Source organism: Fusarium falciforme, chromosome 2, assembly GCF_026873545.1.
Source record: "Fusarium falciforme chromosome 2, complete sequence".
Taxonomy (NCBI): Eukaryota; Fungi; Ascomycota; class Sordariomycetes; order Hypocreales; family Nectriaceae; genus Fusarium; species Fusarium falciforme.
This window is the reverse complement of record NC_070545.1, coordinates 2,546,126-2,560,858: the sequence shown is the minus strand read 5'-3', so window position 1 is coordinate 2,560,858 and position 14,733 is coordinate 2,546,126. Positions and strand designations below refer to the sequence as shown.

At 54.0% G+C, this 14,733-nt stretch overlaps 3 protein-coding genes and 1 pseudogene across 4 annotated transcripts, besides 1 other annotated feature; 2 read left to right on the top strand and 2 right to left on the bottom strand.

The window, feature by feature from the left end:
* Positions 1-1,828: 1,828 nt before the first annotated feature.
* Positions 1,829-4,950, top strand: NCS54_00274300 (F-box domain-containing protein; the record flags this gene model as incomplete). The annotated part of the gene is made up of 4 exons (XM_053148334.1): positions 1,829-1,930; positions 1,989-2,329; positions 2,388-4,452; positions 4,501-4,950. The coding sequence occupies 4 exons, from the start codon at positions 1,829-1,831 to the stop codon at positions 4,948-4,950; spliced, it is 2,958 nt and encodes a 985-aa protein (XP_053004309.1).
* Positions 4,951-6,193: 1,243 nt separating this feature from the next.
* NCS54_00274200 (Isocitrate dehydrogenase [NAD] subunit, mitochondrial) lies at positions 6,194-7,719 on the bottom strand (the record flags this gene model as incomplete). The annotated part of the gene is made up of 5 exons (XM_053148333.1): positions 6,194-6,985; positions 7,068-7,190; positions 7,255-7,341; positions 7,488-7,550; positions 7,633-7,719. The coding sequence occupies 5 exons, from the start codon at positions 7,717-7,719 to the stop codon at positions 6,194-6,196; spliced, it is 1,152 nt and encodes a 383-aa protein (XP_053004308.1).
* A 775-nt stretch (positions 7,720-8,494) lies between these two features.
* Positions 8,495-11,762, top strand: NCS54_00274100 (annotated as a pseudogene). Its single transcript has 3 exons — positions 8,495-8,837; positions 8,899-11,003; positions 11,058-11,762.
* Positions 8,495-11,762: a sequence feature.
* A 583-nt stretch (positions 11,763-12,345) lies between these two features.
* Positions 12,346-14,729, bottom strand: NCS54_00274000 (Hypothetical protein; the record flags this gene model as incomplete). The annotated part of the gene is made up of 3 exons (XM_053148332.1): positions 14,063-14,729; positions 12,508-14,010; positions 12,346-12,452 (listed from the first exon to the last, which is right to left on the bottom strand). Exons 1-3 carry the CDS (start codon positions 14,562-14,564, stop codon positions 12,346-12,348), a joined length of 2,112 nt encoding a protein of 703 aa, XP_053004307.1. The 5' UTR covers positions 14,565-14,729.
* Positions 14,730-14,733: the final 4 nt, after the last annotated feature.

Genomic DNA, 14,733 nt, shown 5'->3' with positions numbered 1-14,733 from the left:
GCTTAGGTACACAATGTAGTATTTGGTCCATTTACGGGGTAGCAAATTATCGTCACTTGCAGGTATTATGGGTTCTAAAAATGCCTAGACCTCAAACACAGCCCCCAATAAATACGGGCAACAGCCTCTCTGAACGTTCGATCGACAATCGATTCGGGTCAATGTGCCGTCACCCGCACGGGGCACCGGGGCGCGGGGCCAGACAGTTACGCTAAATAAGTGCAACACGTAGATTTTGGGGGCAGCTGGAAATGGGAATTATTAGTTAGCCGACTAATGCATCATGTACATTGCCGAACCGACGGGCTTTAGCCTCGCAGTTGTCCCTGTGATTCAGGGTGGGCTGCGGGTTCGTCCCATGGCGATATCTGGATGAGAATACTACCTTCTTCCATCCTACCAACACAGAGTCCAAGCAACAAAGGGGGCTGCAGAGTAACGTGCCCAAAGCACTCGCACAAAAACCAGAGTACACACACTTTATGGGTCAAGCTTTGATGCACAGAAAATTTTGCCAACTTTTTGTGTTCACCGGTCCAATTACATGGTTGCCTCTCCGCAAATGCAAGTGCGGGTGACCCGGATGGTTGTAAATGTTTAAACATCCATTACCGTTCTGAGATCAGATGGGATGTCTCATTGCCAACAGCCCAGGGTCCCGACAGGCAGGGCTGCAAGTCAAGTATGGCCACGTGTCGATGAGATCGCCCGGAGTCTGTGGGAGAATTCAGCAGCGGCAGATTCATTGTCAGGCAGACCTGACGCCTCACTGTCGGCTTCACCGTATTCTTGACTCTGATTTCAAGAACAGCACCGAGTATCTCCACTAACCAACAAAGATACCTGGCTAGCGGGTGAGTGAATGACTGACTGGCTGACTCCAAAATACACTTGTCAACGCACTTTGCGTTGAAACAACAGTGATCCCTGCAGACAAGGCGATTTGACTTTCATCTCGGACATTTACAGCCGTCTCATTCTGTTTTCTCTCTGTCGCACAATGCCGGAGAGCGAGAAACGCCAAGACCATCGGTGGTACACGCTTAATCTCATCTATTTTCGGTTCGTGCCGTCGGGAGAGCAAGCCGCAGGTTTGCTTGTAGTATAGGTGCCTACCTGTTGAAAGGCAACCCGGATAGTGGATAGGGCTTGTCTGTGAAGATAGATATCTGAGCAACCAGTCTAGAAAACCTCTGACCCATAAACCGTCCAGCCTTTGTCAATCTATTGACTCCTTTAACCGCCGTGGTAATAAAGTAGCACCATATCCCGACCTGTCGGGCCCTGACTGGGAATCGTTGATCCGCCCCGCCCACCGTCCGCATCCACATCCACATCCACATCAACCAGCATCCACATCTTAGCCCTTCGCCGGTAGGTCCAACCAACAAAGACCCCGGAGCCTGAGACCCGCGACAGAGCGACTTGCGACTTGCTTCTCCCCAACCCATGTCCCTCCTCAACCCGTCCCATATTCAACACACAGCCAGCAACGACAGCGCCTACGGTACCTACATATAACCTTTTGGAATCGCCACATCGGCTCCCTCTTTTTGGTATTAGCCTATAACTTTTTGTGACTCTCGTTACTGGCGACCATCTTTCGACTTCATCAATATCAGGCGCATCCGCATCGCATCCCCAAGTCGCATCGCGAGACGAGCCATCCATCGCTTCATCCACCATCCGCTCCGGCTTCGAGACGACAACTTTATCCTCTCACCCGCGCCTCCTACTGCGTATTGTTTCTCCGCATACAAACACCTCTCGACAACCATTGTCGTCGGTCCAGCCAGCCTAGTTGCCACGCTGCCCCCGCTCATACATCATGGTTGCGGAGGCTGCCGGCGACGAGGCTGCCACCCCGCCCAGGACCGCGCTCACGTTTCTGGATCTCCCGGCCGAGACTCAACAGGAGATTTTGTCCCATGTGCGCAGTCCTAGACGTATATTTATCCTACATGATGCATTTACTAATGCCCTCATAGTGTTCCCAGTCGGATCTGATATGTTGCGCGCTCGTCTCCCGGCACTTCCACGACCTCGCCTCTGCTCAGCTCTACCGCAGCTTCAACATCCTCTTCCCAGACGACGATGATGTCAGATTCGAGTCACCCATCGACGGCCTCGCAGGTGGCCTTGATACCTTCACCACTAGCGAGTACAACTATGCCAAGCATCTCAGGGAACTGTCCATGGATACGGTGAGCACTGGCATTAAGGCTGAACATGCCTATAAACCATATCTATACAGTGCTAGTTGCGGCAAGTTTCTGAACACTCTTCTCTACCTGACCCTGAAGAAGGCCAAGTCGCTCGAGACCTTCAGGTATGTGTCTAGGCATTGCTTCATTCTTCTTGACTCCTCAGCGACTGACTCCTCTTAGGTGGAACATCCGAGTCGAACTCAGTAGACCTGTCTACCGAGAACTACACAAGATCAGGACATTGACCAAATTCCACATTCGCATGCAGGCTGGAGAGACCTATTACATGACGCCGCCCCCTCTTCCACTGGTCATTGACGACCCTCCACCAGTGACTGCTCATTACTATGACATCCCTCCGCCTCCGCCCCCACCTGTCTTCTCAGCTCCTCTCACCGGCGTCAACTCGGGACCGGTTTTGAGCGCTTCGCCGCCATCCATGCTGCCCCTGTCGAAGCAGTTTTCCAAGTCAAAGGCTGGAAAACGTGGGTCAGAGGCTCAAGAGCCCCCAACACTTTCAGGATTCAAGAGACTAAAAAGCCTCTCCGTCCTTGATATAGACAGTCTCGAGTCGGTAACTGAGCTGAAAGCATGTGTCAGAAACTCAGCCTCGACCCTGACTGAGTTGCACCTGTCCCTCTCCGAGTCCATGGCGTTGCAGGCGAGGCGACCGCCGCCCGATTCTGATCCGGATGATTCCGATGTCGACGACGAGTTCCAGGTTGTCCCCGCTTCTCAAAGCACCAATTTCGATGCAACTGGCCCTGCAAAGACATTCCGTTCTCAAGAGGAGCGCAAGCTTCAAGAAGCCATCCTAGGAAAGATCTTTGATGTTGAATCATCCATCACCAAGAAACCAGCACTGCATCACAGCCCCCGGAATGTGGCGTGCAGCCAGCCAGAAGGCCAGGAGGCGGACAATAATGGCAATTCGGTCGATCCTCGTGATGAATTTGTGTCGTCTATCAAGAGTGTGTCTTCAAGGTTGATGTCACATGTCAACGGTTCGCGTGACTTCACCTCTGCGCAGCAGGACATTTTGGATATGATCGAAAAGGCTGCAAGAAAGTATGCAGACTCTTGCGAACAGCCATCTCAACAGCCCGATGGGCCATCTGATAGCAGCTCAGCGGCGCCCAAGGATGGTGAAGAGCAACCAGCCGAGAAAGATGCTAGTTCGGACTCAGAGACCAAGACTTCAGTAACCTTGCCTGATCGATCCAAAAACAAGGGCCCTAGCGGCGATTTGTCGCCCGAGGATATCGAAATCGAGCATTTGGATATGGTGGAAGACATGGATGAAGAGTCCGATGAACAGCAAACCAAGGATTCGGATGACAAGCAACCTGAGCCACAACCTCAAGAAACGTCGGAGCCGGCTTCTTCCTCAAAGACACCATCGAAGACGCCACCTACGATCTCTAAATCCGGCCTCAGGAAACTGTTCGAAGCACTAGATGATCAGCGATCGGATTATGAGACGTTCCTGTTGAATCTGTCACACCTTCAGAATGACATTATTTCACTCAATCAGAGGATCACTACACTGCTGGCCGACAGCAATGGCGTGGATATCGAGCAGGTCATGGAAGCAGAGGGCCGTATGAAGAGACTCAAGCAGTGCGTTTTGGACGTTGAGCGCGAGATAAGGGCAACCGACGCCGAAGTCCATAAAGTCCAGAAAGAACTCAAGGAAAAGCCACTGGCAAACAGTGCTGATCTGCAACAGTCGATGGACGACTATATCCGAGAAACACGCGGAATCGCCCTTGAAACACTGGGAATTCACCTCATCCCGGTCAAAGCCTCCGTCTTGTCGAGAGCCATTGATCTGAGGTGCATCAGGAACTTGACCCTCCTCAACGTGGGAAACCAGAGTCCAATCTGGACGATGCTTTCCAAGGAGAACAAGATTCACCCGCTGGCATTGCGGAGCGTCTTTACGGACAATGTGTCGACGGCATTCCTCACCTGCATGTCGCAGCTGGATGAGCTTCACGACCTCTTCATGCTGGAACGAAGCCCCAAGTTCAAGCCCGAGAGCTTCGCTCCCCGAACCACTGTAACGATTGATCAGATTCGTCGACTGGTGCTGAAGAAGCACATGCCCACACTCAAGAGGCTCATGATCAAGGACGAGTCCAACAGCTCTGTCTGGGATGCCAACCAAAAGGCAATGATTCTCATCTGCAACCGCGGAGCACAGCTAGAGGAGCTGGCTCTGAGTATGAACATCCACGCGGTGGTAAGTCTAGTGAAATTCTTAAGCGAGCTCGGCTAACATGAATGACAGCATGCCTTTATGCAATACTTTGCTGGGTTGGTCAACCTTCGTGCCATCAATATCCTTCGATTCAGGAACAATGACACTTGTATCTGGGTCATGCGCGAGATTCTCAACTTTATCGTGGACAACCTCTCACACCATCCCGAGTTGAAGCTGGAGTGGATTGCAATGGAAGATGACAGGCTAGACCGAGTGATCAGGCCTTCAGACACTCCTGAAGAGGCGCCCAAGAGGAGAGACAAGGGTAAGGAAAAGCTGTCTATGGGCCTTCACCATAATGACAGTGCTCTCCCCGTGCTACCGACTTGGGCGTCCGACAGTGAAAGCGATGATGACGATGACGACGCGTCAAACTGTGGAAAGCGACTTCGGCTCAAAACAGTTGGGGTGTTGCAGTTTTTCGAAGTTTGGGGGGTCAGGATATTTGACAAGGAGATTCGGACTGGACGACTGTAAAGTCGCATGTTGGTTAGATATTGGAAAGGAAGCACCTGGAGTCATGGGTGGTTTGTGACGGGAAAATGATGCCTTTGGCTCCTCGGCATCAGCTTTGGAAAGGACTAGGAGGAGCGATTCATGGGACGATTGGATATAGCGAGTTATCACGATTTTGGGTCTGTATGTATGTATGTTACGAAGCGACGCATTTTTAATGGGGCTTGATTTCAAGCGAAATGGGAGTTGAGACTTGAGCATATCGTGGGATCTAGAATCATGCCATGTCACGGAGCCGAGACATGATGCTGTTCCTATTGTGAATCGATCCATGTGAAGATGCGTTGAAGAAAATAACCAGTGACTGGATTGCGTTGGTGCCTAGTATTATGCCTACTGACGGTAACCCACTCGCTTGTAAGTGGTGGCCTGGTGGAAGAGTAAGGGTTAAAGATGTGTAAAAGGGGTGAATGAGAGCCTTAACTTGAGGTTGTTTCCTTTGAAGAAGGCAACGGTTAATTATATCCCTCTTGACACATTGGATAGATATATTGATTCAATGGAAACTGAGAACCCTGGTTTAACGTTGTTACTTTGCAGCTGGCCTGGGCCCGGTTGCTGCCTGTTTTCCGCAAAACAGAGTCAGCAACAACGTTGGAAATCTCACTGGATCTGACCGTTGAAGTCTGGGCGAACAGGGACTCGAACCCTGGACCACTCCAATAGTAATGAACAATAGGAGTATTATTCCACTAAACCATCCGCCCGGTTGCATGAATTCGCTGTGAAGGTATTCGCAACTCAGTGTAAGTAGTTGAGCGTCCCCGCACCTCAGGAACCTCCACTACCCTGGATGTTTTACTAGCCCGGCCGCTTATCTGATAAAGAACCCCGCCAGATAAGCGGTTCAACACCACAACAGCAGCTTGAGGACAACTTGTAGTGAGTGCATTATTGCACCAAAAAAATGGAAATAAATCACCAATGCATATGGTCCATATATTGCTTCAACAAAGAAAATCATATTCATGCATCAACTACATCTCGTTATACCAAGACACCAGCAGCCAAACCTAATCTGTGCGTAGTCTGGGCGTCACCAGTTTCTCATGAGAAATCCGAGTCTGTGTGAAGGACAACTCCGTAATCATTTCGCCGTAGCCTGAATCTAGGTGTGGTACAGTTTACATCAATCACTCCCCAAAAGGAAAACGCGCCTACATCCGGGCCAAGCAGCAGGTATCTAAACTAGGTGGGAAGGTATTTACAGCCTCGAGATGATGGCCTGGGCGTACTCGTGGGTCTTGGCCTTGCCGCCAAGGTCGCCGGTCAGGGCCTTGCCCTCGGCGAGGGTATCAAAGATGGCGGTCTCGATGCGGGAGGCGTGCTCGGTGAGACCCATGTGTCGCAGCATCATGATGGAGCTGAGGAGGAGGGCGGTGGGGTTGGCCAGGCCCTTGCCGGCAATGTCGGGGGCGGAACCGTGGACGGCCTCGAAGATGGAGCACTCGTCACCGATGTTGCCCGAGGGGGTGAGGCCCAGACCGCCGATGAGACCGGCGCACATGTCGGAGAGAATGTCACCGTACAGGTTGGGCATGACAAGGACCTTGTCGTTGTAGGGGGTGGGGTCGGTGACCATCTTGAGGCAGCTGTTGTCGAGGAGCTCGGCGTCGAACTCGATGCCGGGGAAGTCCTTAGCGACCTCCTCGGCGACCTTGAGGAAGAGACCGTCCGAGAGCTTCATGATAGTGGCCTTGTGGACGACGCGGACCTTCTTGCGGCCAATGGACTCGGCGTGCTGGAAGGCGAATCGGAGGACACGCTCGCTGGCCTCGCGGGTGATGAGCTTGATGCTCTGGACGACACCATCGACGACGACGTGCTCAATGCCAGAGTACTCGCCCTCGGTGTTCTCTCGGATCAGGACGGTGTCGACGTTGTCGTAGGGGGTCTCGTAGCCGGCGACGGAGCGGCAGGGTCGCAGGTTGGCAAAGAGGTTGAAGGTTCGGCGGAGGGTCAGGTTGAGGGAGACATGGCCCTTGCCAACGGGGGTCTGGAGCATCATGTTAGAGGACATGGCCATTCATTGTCCGAGGTGCGCCGGATGCGACGGATTTGCGCTCGGGTTAACATACAGCGAGGGGGCCCTTGAGGGCAACCTTGTTCTTCTCGATGTTGTCGATGGCGTCCTGGGGGATGGCGGTCTTGCCGTCCTTGATGATGGGAGTGACGTCGACAGGCTCCCAGGCAATGGGGGTCTAGAGGTGGTTGTTGTTAGCACAGGCCTTTTCGTCTTACACGAGGCGAGTTGTCATGACATACCTTGGCGGCGGCAAAGATGTCCTTGACGGACTGGGAGATCTCGGGGCCAATACCGTCACCCTCGATCAAGCTGACAAGAAAGTTGCCCTGCGCATCATGTTAGCAGACTGTCAATTGTGACCGAGGCTGTAGCCAAGCGTTATGACTGAGCTATTTTATCTCGGCACCATGCTCGGCCCAGCCGAACGCTAGGATCATCCAAAAGCTGTGTTATGAGGGAGCGCAAAACGTACATTGGCATCCTTGGTGCCGTTATACTTGGCCACCTTTTCGCCAGCGGTCGAGTAGCATCGGTTCTGTAGAGATAGTCAGTAAAGGATCGGTGGTGTTGCGCTAAAACTCGAGCAGAGAGTTTGGCGGGTGGTGGTGATCTCATACGTAGACGGCCCACGACACAGCAGCGCGGGGAGCTGCGCGCACGGCGTGCCGCGAGGCAGAGGTCTGGAGAGCTCGAATGGCCAGCATTTTGAGGACGAGCGATGCAATTAGACGGGATGACTACCGCGGGAGAAGCAAGGAGGAGGAGGGGAGAGGCGTGGAGGAGAAGGAAGGGGAAAAAAAGAGGTTTCTTGAGAGAAAGAGTTGATGGGACCAAAAGTTAGAAGTTTCCAAGGGCAATGGATGGGTGAGCCGAAAAGAACGAATGGGCCAATGCAGCGAGCCGACGAGCCACAATGACAACCCAAAGAGAGCCACTAGCCACCGCGAGCCACGGGCAATTGTGGATATACTGTGGTATTTGTGGCGCACGGATCCACCATCGTCCACTTTTCCGCGTTTTTTCTAGATCTTGTTTCGGCTACAAGCCTCGTATGCCGCCGGACTTCCGCTTAGCACCTTTTTTTGTTGCTACCCTAACGGCTTCTCCGAGCCGACGAGGGGCCGGTGGGCAGCCGCGCCTCACTTGCTGCTTGGAGGACCCTCACTAGCCACACCGCGCGCTTAGGCCATGCACGTCACAGGTTTGAGCCACACTTGAGGCTGGAGCGTTTCACCACCACCACGGCCCAGCCACATGCATGCGGCAGCTTAGTTACAGCTCACAGCACAGCACCGAGTCTTTAAACCAACGTCGCCTCGCACGACGGCCGCTGTAACAAGACATCACGGCACGAATTATCGTCACGAGCGGATACTATCTTAAGCAGAGGAGCTGCTTTTGCTAGCGCCGACCAGGCGCAATCCAACCCGCCCACCGAAACGAGCATGCGCCGCATCCCCTGATTGTCCCACCTTTAGCTTAAGCTCCGTCGTCATCATGGCCGACACCGAGCGCACAATCCTCGATTTCTACCAGATCCCTACACTGTATCCTTCAGAATGGCCGGCCGAGAAGGACCTGGAAGACCTTGACTCGGATGACGACGAGAAGGATGTCAAGCTGCAGCGAAGACAGTCCAGATACCAGGCGCTTGAGAGAGCTGTGAGCACGCGAAAGAGCGTGATCCCAGGTTCAGAAGGTGGCAAGGGCGGTGTTGGAAACCTGGTTCAGAAAGATGAGCCAGATCCTTTGGGAACTACAGACAGCGTCGTTAGAACGCTGAAGCATCTTGGTCTACCGCTTCAAGATGATCACCGTCTCCGTACGGCTCCGCGTCGCCCATAGCTATCGTTGGACGGAGACTGACTTGGCATGATACTCAGGAAACCGATTTCTCCTCTCCTCGACGACATTTTCCCCTGCGCTCTTCCTCTCCCAGATGCATGCGACTGCCGACACCCGAAGTTTACTCACAGGTCTCGACGTTCTCTCACAATCCATCGATCAGAAGTCGGCTTCACTCAAAGTCCTGGTTGAAACGAACTTTGAAAGATTCGTCAAGGCGAAAGCTACTATAGATAATGTCTATAAGGAGATGAAGTATCGCGGCGTCGAACCGCCTTCCGCCCGCGCTCGTCGTCATTCCCGCGCTGCTAGTCGCAGTAGCTTCCGGAACAGCGGCGTTGGAGCTGGGCTGGGACTCAGCAATCCCGTTGGGTCGCCTGCAGCTGCTGATACGCGAAAGAAGAACGCGCTTACCAAGGAGAGCGAGTATGGTGTTCTGGGTATCAAGGCCCCTCTACTGGACGTTTCGGCCAAAGCTGAGGATGTCTGGGGCCCTGCCCTGGGAGGACGCGAGAAGGAGGAGAACCTCAAGACCGTGTCAAACCATATGACTAGGTTCAAGGACTACGTGGAGCTGAGCAGCCAGGTAGCTGACAGCATTAAGCGCAAGGACTACGAGTCACTCGTCGAGGAGTTTAACAAGGCCAGGAAGATTGCAGATGAAGCGCGACGATTGTCGGATGAGCTGGGGGGAGACACTCCCACTGAGCCGCAACTCTATCAACTATTGATGGCGGCGCGGATGTGGCATGACGTGGACCAGCAGATTCGAAGCTTCAAGCGCGATGTATGGAAGAGGCTTGTCACCCTTCATACGGCATCCAAGTCGGATACGATGACGGGCAGAGCCTCAGATCAGCACACGGAGCTCATTAGTCTGCTCCTTGAACTTGGCGCTGACGACAACCCGATCTGGGTCTGGCTTCTGAGCCGATATGATTATCTCAAGGGCAAGATCCAGTCAACAGCAGACCGCTCCAAGGTTGAGATTGAGGTGCTTCGTCGCAGACTGGCTGTCGCCGATAAACCAAACCCCAGTGCGATCGCAGCTCATCTGAGATCTCTTGGCCGGCCCGTCATCGAGGGCAAGCCTCTCACATTCGACTCTGCCGATGTTATTGAACTTTGGGAGAAGATGCTCTCATTCCTGAGCAGCCTGTTGTCGTCCAAGGGTATTCTCGCTGAGGTTGTGGATTTCTGGCAGATGGTCTCAGGATTCATTGAGGGCAAGTCCCAAGCGACTCTCCCCGTGGGCTACCTCGGAGAATCCAAACATCATCATGAGTTATCGCCGCAGAGCATCGGCGAGTTGCGGAAGGGAGCAGTCGAACTGGTGGACATGCTACGTGAGCACGTCTTTGCCTTCTTCGTGGATCTGCCACCTGAAGATGTCTCGCTATTGTTCTCACCACTACCGCCAACTCCAAACTCACCTTCTCCTGTACCACATACCCCCAGATCTGGTGGCCTGACACCTACTTCGGCGCGAGATCCTCGCTTCAACTTTGACCCGAATAACCTGCCACCGCCATCACCCAAGAGAGGTGAGGCATGGGAGAAGCTTGCGTTCTGGCCGCCCTGGTCAAACTCCATCAGTGGAGTTCACTACCTATCCAAGATGCTCACCCTTGTTGGCTCAGGAGCATCTGATATGGCGAGCATTGACCCCATTGCCTCAGGGGATAATCAGGTTCTGGAACGCCTCAAGACCCTCGTCGGAGGCTCACGAGAGCGCTGCGTCACTGCCTTGTGCGCTGCGTGGAACCGGGACGCCGAAAACATTAAGTATGCGGAAGACTGGGAACGTTCAGCCGAGCTGGGTGATGTGACAAGAATGCCGGCGAGCTTTGCTGCCTTTGAGGGGGCTCTGCTCACAGGAATGCAAAAGATCCTATATATCTCTGACGCCATGTCCAAGCCAGGAGCGGGAGATATCGTCTTGCCGCCTCCGGCGAAGCTGCTTCAGATGGTGCGCAGTCAATACGTCTCCACCCTGTACAAGGCGTTGAGCGGAATGGTTGAGAACGCCGAGCGCTCTCTGAAGAGGACTGAAGACGACTGGTCCATCGATGGCGAGGGATCACTTGCGTCAGCCGCGATACCCTCGATGGCGGGCAAGGCGGCGTTGAATTCTGGAGACAGGGTGAGTGACATTTCAACACTGGTGATTGTTTCGTCTTGCTAACATTGCCTATAGAACATTCGCATGCTCATGACCCTCAGCAACCTCCAGTCACTCCGCTCGCAGGTCGTGCCGAGTCTCAACTTGCAGTTTGAAAATGCCTTCTTTGTCAAGTTGATGGAGGAGTCAAAGAAGATCCGTGAAGTCCTCGGACAAATCCACGAGCGGCTCTTCCAATCCTACACCAAGCAGTCGATCGAAAGGCTTCGTGACATCATCCAGTCTGGCGTCTCGGCTCCCGACTGGGCCCCTGGCCATGGACAACGCACTCAAACGGCTAAGCCATACGTCTATGAGGCCCTCCTCAGTCTGGTCCTCGTCCACTCACAGGTCTCGACCACAGCACCCGCCCTTACCTTTGAGGTGCTGTCCTTCCTCCTCGAGCAGACCTCGGTCCAGCTCCTCGAGGCGTTCCGCCGGCGTCCGCGCTACTCTCTCGAGGCCCTCATGCAGGCAACGCTCGACGTCGAGTTTGTCGCCCAGACCCTCAGCCACTACACTTCAGAGCGTGCTTCAGAGCTGCAGAGCCAGATCTACCAGGAGCTCGACGCGCGTACTGACAACGAGGCCCGCGCCCGCCTGCAGGGCGAGCTGGGTGAGATGCGCAACGTGCTCAAGCGCCTGCGGGACGCCAGCAAGAACGAGTTTGCCTGCTTCCGGAAGCCCAAGCGGCCGGGTCACGGGCCGAGCCGGAACAACAGCGGCATCTCGTCGACCTAGGGGGCTTCCGAGATGCGTGCTCGAACGGCTTCCGGGGCGACCGAGAGCGGGAAGCAGAAGGAGAAGGAGAAGGAAGTTGAGTCCAACAGTAGTAGTACCTTTGACCCCAGGAGTAGTATCGTTGATGACGGGAGCGTGTGGATATAGTAGCAAGTGGCCATATACCGTGTCTGAAAAAGTTTCTTACAAGGAGCGAGCAATGCAAAATGATGAGCAACACGGTAATGCAGTTTATTTCCCGAGTTCCACCAGAAAACCTGTATCTTCCATCTCGTCAAGACCCCCGAGGTATCTCGCTTTGTCTATGCCGTAACGCCAGTTCCAAGTAGTCGTGGCCGTTTTTATACTAGGTTTTTCTTTTTTCATGCCTCCCTCCCCCCTTTAAGTAGCCCGTTTGGCTCAAACGCCTATAGTCATACATGCATCATCGTGTGGTATCAAGAAAGAAAAAGAATCGTTGCTTTTTTGTTTTCCGTCCAGTCATTAGCCATTAGTTGGTCGAAAGGTGAAAGTCGGGTTCGCAGTCACTGAGATCCGTTGGCGAATATGAGACAGGCGTGCAAAAACACCTGGCTCATATCGTCTACGGGGTGTTGGTGATGAGAAGGTGAGAGCAGAACATCATCTCGAGGGACCGAGAGTCTGCAGGAGAGAATTGGGACCCTTCTTGTCGGGCCAGGATAGCATCGTCTGAGAATGATGATTAGCATTCTTGTTGTAAGATGAAAGGGGCTACTAGACTTACAATCCAGATCAAGGTCCTGGAAGTAACTCGCAACAATAGGTTCTTGCTCCGAAGTGGCCAGCTTCCCAGAGGCATTGCGAAGCGTCTGTGGCAGAGCCTTGCGAATTGCCAACAACATCTTGAGCAGGCCTGCCAAGTTACCTCCCTGCTGTGTGAACACGCTGGGATCCCTCTCCAGGGGCCACCCAGGACGAAGATGGTCCTGCTCCCAAGCCTTGAAAGCCCACGTCGATTTCTCGAGGCAGTTGAGGAAGATGAGCGCCGTGAGGTACATCTTGAAGTTGACCTTGACTTTACTGTCCTGGAGTACTCGGTGCATGCCGCTCAGCAGGGCCTTGGAAGTGTTGTTTGCCTTTCTCTCGGCTGCTGCGTTCAGCTGCATGCAGATGGTGGTGTAGATATCGGCGTCATTCTCGCTTTCGGCCTCCTGAATACGTCTTGGCTCCTCTCCCTCACTCGCGGGCTTTTCAATAATGTTCCACTGTCTCTCACGGTCGATACTCTCAACCAAACCCCAAAGTTCCAGGGATTTTCGGAGAAGATCATCCTCGCCTTCTGACAGTTGCTGAATGGCGAGTTCCAGGGTGACGCGCATAAATCTCGATGGCTCACGCTCAATGAATAGGTGAAAGACGTCCCGCATATAAGCTTCCACTTTGCCCGGGATGTCCTCCTTGTCCTGATCGATCATGATGACCTGCCAGAAAGAGTCTTTGCTCCCTCGTGTCGCAGCCAGTGTCTCACTAGGCTCCAGCAATGCAACGAAAGCTTCCATAACGATGACTTTGCCGATTTCAGGGAAGTGAGAGACCTCAATCACAGTGCCATCGTGGGTCATCTGGATCTGGTTCTTCAGCAGGTTGATTCGATTCTGGGACAAGACAACCTGAACACCAGCCGAGTACAAGTCCAGTTGCTCTTGCAGTCTTGTCCGAACGCAGCCAGTCCTCCAGACACGAGGCGACAAGACCTTTCGGCAAGTATCACATGGTGTTCCCTTGCCACAGTTCTTGCGGAGGATCCTGCATCTGATACAGGCACCGATCTTGCGGACCTCCTGAACCTCCTTGCGCCGAGCTGCTGTGAATCGGGATCGAGAATGCCGGGGCCGCCCATTCAGCTGCCCATCGCCCGTATCCATGCGTACACCGCCTCGGTTCATCTGAATAGGCGCAGGGGGATGATCGGGGACAATCGGCACTGGCGATGCGGTAGCCAAGTATGTCATTTCGCCCCATGGCTGCGAGATGCCCCCATCAGGGGCAGTTACCGCACTTGGGGAGGTTTCGACGGGAGGCGCGAGTTCGACGGTCGGAGGCGGTGTCGATGAACCATTTTCATTGACGAGCTGGGGATCGAGAAGCGACGGGTTCAGCCGCGCGGTAGCGGCAACGGCAACAGATATATTGGAAGCATCTGGCGAAGCAACGCTGTTGGGGAGCAATGCCTGAAGTCGTTCCTCGGGAGATAGTTCGGGTCCAGGAAGCGGCTGTTGGACTACGGCTATTACTGAGCGTTAGTTCAACTTCTCACAACGGACCGTGTAGCGTATTACCTCTATTTTGCTGCTGCGATCGATTCTCGTAGCTCACGGGAGGGTTGTCGAGGGTGAATTGCTCATGAAGTTCGAAACGTTCAACAACGTGAGTGCTGGCGGGGTCCGCGGGGTCGGTGGCACCAGGAGCGCTCTGGCCACGGTTGTTCTCATTAAGATCGACCTGTCGCGAGGCTTCGGCAAGAGTCTCAAGAGCACTCCATCCTTGGGGAAGGTTGGGGACGTCCACTGTCTGGCCGTTGGTCTGCGCATCAGGAGGCGGTCGCTCTGGGGCCGCACGAGCGTTGGTGATACCATGGAGCTCGAGGCAGGCTCGCATGCGGTCCGACTCGGAGATGGCGGGGCATTTCTTGGTGATGTGTGTGGTCAAGCTATCGATGCGGCCCTTGGGAAAGTTCTCGCCGCATTGCTTACAGGTGTGCGGATACCTGTTGCTGTTATCGTTGAGCTTGGGGCCTCGAACGAAGTACTCGAGGATGAGAGGATTGGGCTTGCGGCCCATCGCGATTGCGCGCTCACGGGCGGTGGTTGCAAGCGCCTGGCCCGCAACCTGATCCGTCAAGGCGTCAGAAACGCCTATTCCACCAAAAAAAGACCAGAGCTGGACGTCCAGTCCCGTTCCGTTCAGTAGAAGCAGGCAGATGGCACTGTAGGGCTGGCGGAATTGGTGA